The sequence below is a fragment of the Trichinella spiralis genome, assembly GCF_000181795.1.
Source record: "Trichinella spiralis strain ISS 195 chromosome Unknown Scfld4, whole genome shotgun sequence".
Taxonomy (NCBI): Eukaryota; Metazoa; Nematoda; class Enoplea; order Trichinellida; family Trichinellidae; genus Trichinella; species Trichinella spiralis.
In genome coordinates this window covers 8276059-8283073 of record NW_003526943.1, presented here as the reverse complement: position 1 = coordinate 8283073, position 7015 = coordinate 8276059, and the positions used below count along the sequence as shown (strand labels likewise).

The 7015-nt window shown below is 30.0% G+C and overlaps 2 protein-coding genes across 2 annotated transcripts; both read right to left on the bottom strand.

The window, feature by feature from the left end:
- Window positions 1-394: 394 nt before the first annotated feature.
- Window positions 395-463, bottom strand: Tsp_02029 (putative elastase-1; the record flags this gene model as incomplete). The annotated part of the gene is made up of 1 exon (XM_003377786.1): window positions 395-463. A coding segment is annotated over exon 1 (69 nt), but the record flags the coding sequence as incomplete, so codon positions are not given.
- Window positions 464-1991: 1528 nt separating this feature from the next.
- Window positions 1992-4250, bottom strand: Tsp_02030 (chymotrypsin-C). The gene is made up of 5 exons (XM_003377785.1): window positions 4209-4250; window positions 3399-3637; window positions 2848-3316; window positions 2570-2774; window positions 1992-2344 (listed from the first exon to the last, which is right to left on the bottom strand). Exons 1-5 carry the CDS (start codon window positions 4248-4250, stop codon window positions 1992-1994), a joined length of 1308 nt encoding a protein of 435 aa, XP_003377833.1.
- Between the last annotated feature and the right edge of the window lie 2765 nt (window positions 4251-7015).

The window sequence follows — 7015 nt, the reverse complement described above, 5'->3', positions numbered from 1 at the left end:
AATTACCAATTGCAATTTCTATAGAATCTACGATAACAAAGCATACGATGTGACATGGCTTGCTATTTTTGTGAACAGCATATTGTACTACCTTATAATTTTTATGATATTTCATAATGAAATATTTTGCACAGCTGAACATTTTCATTCAAATATTTTTTCAGCATACAGAAATTTGGCCATCTCGTTTTTTATATTAACAAATGGCATTCTTGCATTACGTTAGAAAAAAGTGGATTTCCCATAATTCGATTCCATACGTTTTACAAACACATTTTCTTCCAATATTCATGCTTGAAATTACACAATGTTGTATGCCATTATTCTAAAAATCTTTATTCGTTCCCCATATATGGGTAAGAAAAATCAACAGCTGTGGACCCCGCTACCTTACCATTGAATACATAACACTTGGTGCATATGATGCACAAAATTTTTCATGATGTTCATGTTTCAACTGCATCTTGGTTGCTCAATTGTTATTATGAAAAAGTGCTTTGTTTGTAAAAATTATATTCACATCAAAAAAAAACTGATAAACTGTAATTTTGTGAATTGTGGTATAAATCTAATTTTGTTATTGAAAGCATCAGCTAACGCACTGCTGAATAAAGTCATGAATAACTTCTTTTCAATTTCATTTATCCAATTTACATATATCAAATCAGCTCTGAAATAAACGCTACGTTCTTGAATCACAGATGGCATTCTTCTTTGTCATTTTATTACATTGCTCAACAGTGATCTGAACGGCTAATTACAACGATTATCTCATTGTGTAAACATTTTCATTAAACGTTCAACATTTATATACTTCAGATGATCATTTTCTTTAGTAAATGTGAAAATATGGTACTTTAATTCATATTATTAATGTTTAGTAAATTCATTAGATTCATTTTAAACACTAGATGTTCATATAAAATAATCATATTCGAAACTTGTTTATAGATTCCATTCAAGCCATTATTTAAATTATATCTATTTCAATTTCTTAATATCGAATAATATTAAAGCAATAACTGTGTTTATTAATATAATTAAAAACTGCAGGACATCCAACGTATTTCGTTATTAAAACAAAATATTGCGATCATGCACTGTTGAGATGCATGGGAAAATAAAATAAAGCAGTGTTTATTTTTTTACAGAAAGCAAATTTGATTAACAGTGACATTAAATGAAAAAATACATCCATGAAATCATTGACAAATTAAAAAAACCACCTTTTCAATTCTTTTTTCTTCTTCTCCATATAGATTTTCTTCAATTAAAGAACCCAGATTTTCAGAATCAGGCGTATCAAGTTTCTTTCTATTACAGATAAGGTAAAATAAAATTTACATCTGATCATAAAGTTGTTTGATATCGATTTGCAACAAGTACATTTTCAAAATGTTTTGCAGATACAAAATTTAAACATTGTTAAAGTAACTGTAAGTAAAGTTATGTAAAATGGATAACTTGTTTCAATGCATGCACAATTTTTGTATCTTCTAATAGTAAGGGAATTGAATTTAGGATTATACTGAAGAGCAATTTTTTCGAATAGCCTTCTTTTTTACTGATAAATCAAGCAAAATCAATGATACCTGGAAGATAATTTTGAACTAACAATATTTTCCCTAATTCATCTTTATAAGGATAATAATTGAATTCTTACCGCCTAATTTGATCTTGCATTAATATCTATAACGGAGCAACTCTTAGTCTTCTTTATCTCACCATACATATAAAATTCATTTTGCATATGAATTTTTATAAATTTTATTGCAAAATAATAATGTATATAATAATATTCGAAAAACAAAAATATATTCACTACAATCAAACTTTGATAATATATAATGAGTTATATCAATCATTTTCTGAACGCAATTACAAAAAAGTAACAAAATTCTAAAAATTACCAAATGCAAAGCAAAAACACATTAGTAAATTTAATTTATTAAGATAATGCTCAAAACGACGTCACAATATTTAAATATAGATTAACGGAAAAAGGTGAATGATGGATCATTGAAACCAAATCTACCAACATCACTTCTACTTCTTGATACAGAAGGTAGACGGTTAACGGTTTTCGTTTCTATGAAAACACGTGGAGAATTGAAAAAGCTTCCACCTTTCATTCCTCCAGCACCAGGCGACATGAAATCTGACATTATTTGCTCCAAATCAGGGAATTTTGATTCAGAAGGAAAACTATCTCTATGTATAAAATTGAATACGTCAGATCCTTTGTAATTATTGGGAGTATCTTTCACGTTATCTCTGGTGGGAATTTTCGGTAAATCTTTCATAATATCTTTCTGTCCAACATCTGTTTTGCCAGGAGTTACACCTAAAATGTATTCAAAAATTCAAGAAACCCTAAACACAGTTACGTTTATTATTTTCAAATTAAAGCAATAGAGATGCAAGATTGTGAAGTGGAAAAATAAAGAAAAATTTTAAAGAAATTGCCCATGAAATTTCAAATCGAATAAATAAAATTTAATGAATTCTAAATTAAAATAAAATTTACTTGGACTAGGTTGTGTGCCTTTCTGATCAACTTTTTGTTCACTTGGTTTGGGTTCAAATCGAGACACAACAGGCACAGTAGAGTCAATGCTTCGGGCAGTATCTTGCACCCATTCCAGCATTGCCGGGACTTTAGCAAATTTTACGGAGTGTCTTGCATCTCCGCACATAGGCGGACCAAAGCTGACTATTCCGTACAATGTTGCTTTGTTGTTTATCAAACACACTAATGGTCCACCAGAGTCACCCTATAAAATTTTATTCACCATTGAAAATGAATTAATATCATCTATGTCAATGAATAATATTTGCATTACTTACCTGACATGTTGCAGAGCGGTCAACACCAAATGCACAGAAAACTATTGCATGCTCTTCTGGTTTAATTCTACATTCATCTTTTGGTAATATTTTCATTTCTGCAATTTTCAGAACCTCCGAACCACGTCCACCATCTATTAATACAGCATTTATTAAATTATCGCTTTTTGAATACGTTGATTTCATTAACGTACGATATGTTAATCCCCATCCGCTTGCAAAGCATGGCACATCCAATGGAACTGGCTCATTCGCTTTAGGCAGGCATGCTGATCGAATTTCATTGTTGTAAATTACATATTCTTTAAGAAGCACTAGAGACAGGTCATAAACTGTTGCTACATCATCGTAACGCGGATGGCTAATTATGCGCTTTGCGCCTACTGTATGTTGAGTGCTTTCTTTTTCATTAGGTCTGTGGGCACCAAGAATAACCTCTACTTTATCTGGGGCAAAATTTCTCCTATATCTAATATAAAATTTATCAATATAATTGAATGTGTTATCAAAATTGCAGTTTTAACAAAGTAGACAATATTATATTGTCTTACTCTGCATAGTAGGTGCAATGTGCTGCGGTCAGTACCCACTGACTCCCATTTCCAGGTTTCAGTTCAACAAGAGTGCCTCCGCATAGTTTTATTCTATTACCATCTTTTTCCAACACCAATCTTGCTTGATATGGTATAGAATTTGGTGTTGCAACAGAGCCTCCTGAAATTCTGTTTCCTTTAACGCTTTTTGGAAAAGTGGATGGTAGGGTGCCACATTCATAATTGGCAAAAGCTAGCTAAAAATGAAAATTATGTTAATTTATTTCTTTGCCATTCTTTTAATTGTGTTCCAACAATTTGAAATATTTTCATTTAATTTTGTAAAGTATTTGATGGCGACGTAAATTAAAAATATTTACCAAGAATTTGTGGAATTAAATTAAAGCAATTGTTAACTTTGAACGATTTAACTTTTTTTTGTTTCAGAAGTAGCAACATACAACTAATAAATGATGAAACGGAATGCCAAACAATTTAATAATGAGCTGCTCCTGAATTTACATTGTTTATAGTCTCAGGAAAGTATGGAATTTTTCAAATTAGCCTTCTTCGACTATTATCCTATTTTTTGTGATAGTCAACTTATTGCTGTCCATGTTGTGGGATATCTGTGACAAGAAAAGCCTTTAGTGGCTATTCCTTATCATTATTTTCCATTTCAGCAATTATTTAACTTTGATTTACACATTTTTGCTTATGCTATGCTTTTGAGAATGGTAATTTTTTATTTTTAGAGAACTTTTATTGCATTAAATTTTTTATTTTCTATGTTATTTAATTTTAATTTGGAAAAAAAGCAAACCATACCGTTATATATGCAAGGAGAAATAAGCACTTGAAAAGGATCATTGTCTCAATCTTCTTCCGTAGTTAATGGAAAGTATGATATGCTCACACGTACTCAATGCTTATATATTCTCTTGATGAAATGTAAATATGAAATAAAAGCCTTTCAAAACAAATATTTTATATTTTCAAACAATGGTTCAACAATTATCGCTTTATTTATGAATTATGGTATTATACTTTTATGTTTGCAGTTTATTGTTTTTACTACCAATGTATTGATGATTATTAGTAAAGTAGGTTTTTGCTCAAATGTTAAATGTTTGAATTCGCAGATGAGCCTACATCATGTGTATTTTAATTATTGCTTATTGTTGGTGTTGTAAAGCAATGTTTGTTTTTCAAGAAATGGGAAGTGGCATCAATAATCATTTTTTATTAAACGTATATGCAGTCAAAATTATATTGCTAAAATAATGAATGAAATAAAAGCTCTGCCTTGTATAATGTTGATCAGTGTTTACTTCGTTGGAATATGTAATAAAAAGTTAGTTTTAATTTCAAAGTAACTGTGTTTTACGCAAATATATTTCAGTTATATCTATATAATGCTTTTCTTCATTCTAAAAATAATCAATGATATTTTGCACTGTTAGCGCATTTGAACGTTATATTATTAGGAGGTTAGCATACGCTTTATATGCATCACTTTTATATGGAATTACATATTCAATAATATTATTTTTCTTGTAAATAATTTAAAATTAATATGCATAAATTACTGGTTGTCTTCAATGACTTTGGCATTGTTTTCAGTGTTTTATTTATAGCTGCATTTAAAGCAAATCATGCCATAACTTTGGTTTATCTGATGCAAATGGTTGACTGTTTCAGCAGATTGAAAGAGATTTACGTGCCATGTAAGAATGAAATTTACGTATAACTGCTTGAATATTATTGCTATGCGCTGAACAATTTTATAAATGAATTGAAACAATGAAATGAGTTGATAATAAAGCACAACTGTAGTTCTTTTTATAATTTTCCAATATGCAATAGATCATAGGTGTGAATTTCTTATTTGATATAAATCCACAAATGTGTGCAGCAAAAATTAATTGTTCAAAAAACGATGCATGCCCGTGCTATATTTCAAATTTTTTGTTTCGCCCAAGCAAGAATACGTTACTGTCTACAATAATCAACGTCAGGGAAAAAGTCAATAAATTATTTGCACACATCTGTCATCTGCAACAGGAAATAAAACATTGCTGAAAAATAGGACGACAACTGCACATCGACAAACAACTGAAGCTTTTTTTATGAAATCATAATATAATATATGCAAATATCTGTAGTGATAGAAGTGTGCAACTTCAGGAACGTGGGGGTTCACTGTATCAATTATGTGCTTTGTGACTAGATGCGTTTGAATAAATAGTGCTTTTCATAAAAACTTGTAAAATATTGTATACGTTATTGTGATCTGACACAGTTCATTGATTGCAATTTGTCGTGAGTAGTAAAACAATGCATGCTGCCTAATAAAATGTAATGTAATCCAGACAGTTAACTGTTTAATTAAACAATAACTTTTAGCAACAGAAAAATCGTCCTCATTGACTGTGCTGAATAAAAAATTGCTAAATAATATTTTCAATGAATTTTAGTTTGCTAAATATACATTTTGAAATAAGGCACATAATCTAAAAATAAAGTCTAAATTGCAAATTAGAACTTTCTAAAGAGTCTACTAACAGCAGTGCCATGCGTTGTCGACAAGTTCCTGCTATTTATGTGAACAACATATTGCAGTACATATTTATTTTTATGATATTTATAATGAGATATTTTGCACAACTGAATATTTCCATTTGAATCATTTTTCACCATGGAAATGATTTGGCCATCTCACATGTTATATTTTACGAGTGGCATTTTTGCCTTACAATGGGAATAATGGATTTCCCATAATTCAGTTGCACGTTTTACAAGCAGTTCTTCATCGAATCATCATGCTTGATATCACACACTTGTCAAATGTCATTATTCTAAAAATCTTGAGTCGTTTGCAATATATGGTATGAACGTTCAGCAACTGTAGGAACCACTTATTTCTATTGAGTACATTACACTCGGTGCATGGGATACACAACATTTTTCATGATATTCATGTTTCAACTGTATCTTGATCGCTCAATTTTTATTATGAAAAAGTGTTTTGTTTGAAAAAATTTTATTCACATAAAAAAAAACTGATAAACTGTAATTTTGTGAATTGTAGTATAAATCTAGTTTTGTTATTGAAAGTATCAAATAACGCACTGCTGAATAAAGTCATGAATGACTTCTTTTCCATTTGATTGATCAATTTGCACCATACAAATCAACGCTGACCAAACTTAATGTCCTTGAATCCCAGATGGCACTGGTCATCCTCTACACATTTTTTAAGGTGGCCAGTTCGCCCCCTTGTCCCCTAAATGGTCCTTGAACCCCCCATTTTATTTGGCCCCATGTCCTTTTCCTAATGGTTTCCCTTGGCAATTTCTCCTTGAATTCAAACCTTTCCTTTTGTGAATAACTGGAAAATTTTTTCATTTCATTGGGTTTAAAATAATTCCTTTAAGGATTGGCGTAACTTTTAATAATAATGACGTAAACAAAAAAAAAAGGGAAATATTAATTGTTCCAAAATTTTTAATTGGTTGGTTTGAAGTTTGGCTTCCTTGGAATTCTGGTTTAATTAAATATATTAATTTGTGGCGAAGTTTATACTTTATCTGATCACCATCCCCAAAATAATTTTTAATATTAATTCTTATTTT

Excerpts from the sequence above, each read along its gene's own strand:
- Tsp_02030 (XM_003377785.1), bottom strand. The coding sequence starts at position 4,250 with ATGATCCTTTTCAAGTGCTTATTTCTCCTTGCATATATAACG. Across the intron at positions 3,317-3,398 it reads CATTGCACCTACTATGCAGA|ATATAGGAGAAATTTTGCCC; the intron begins GTAAGACAATAT and ends ATTTTATATTAG. Across the intron at positions 2,345-2,569 it reads TCGATTTGAACCCAAACCAA|GTGTAACTCCTGGCAAAACA; the intron begins GTGAACAAAAAG and ends AATACATTTTAG.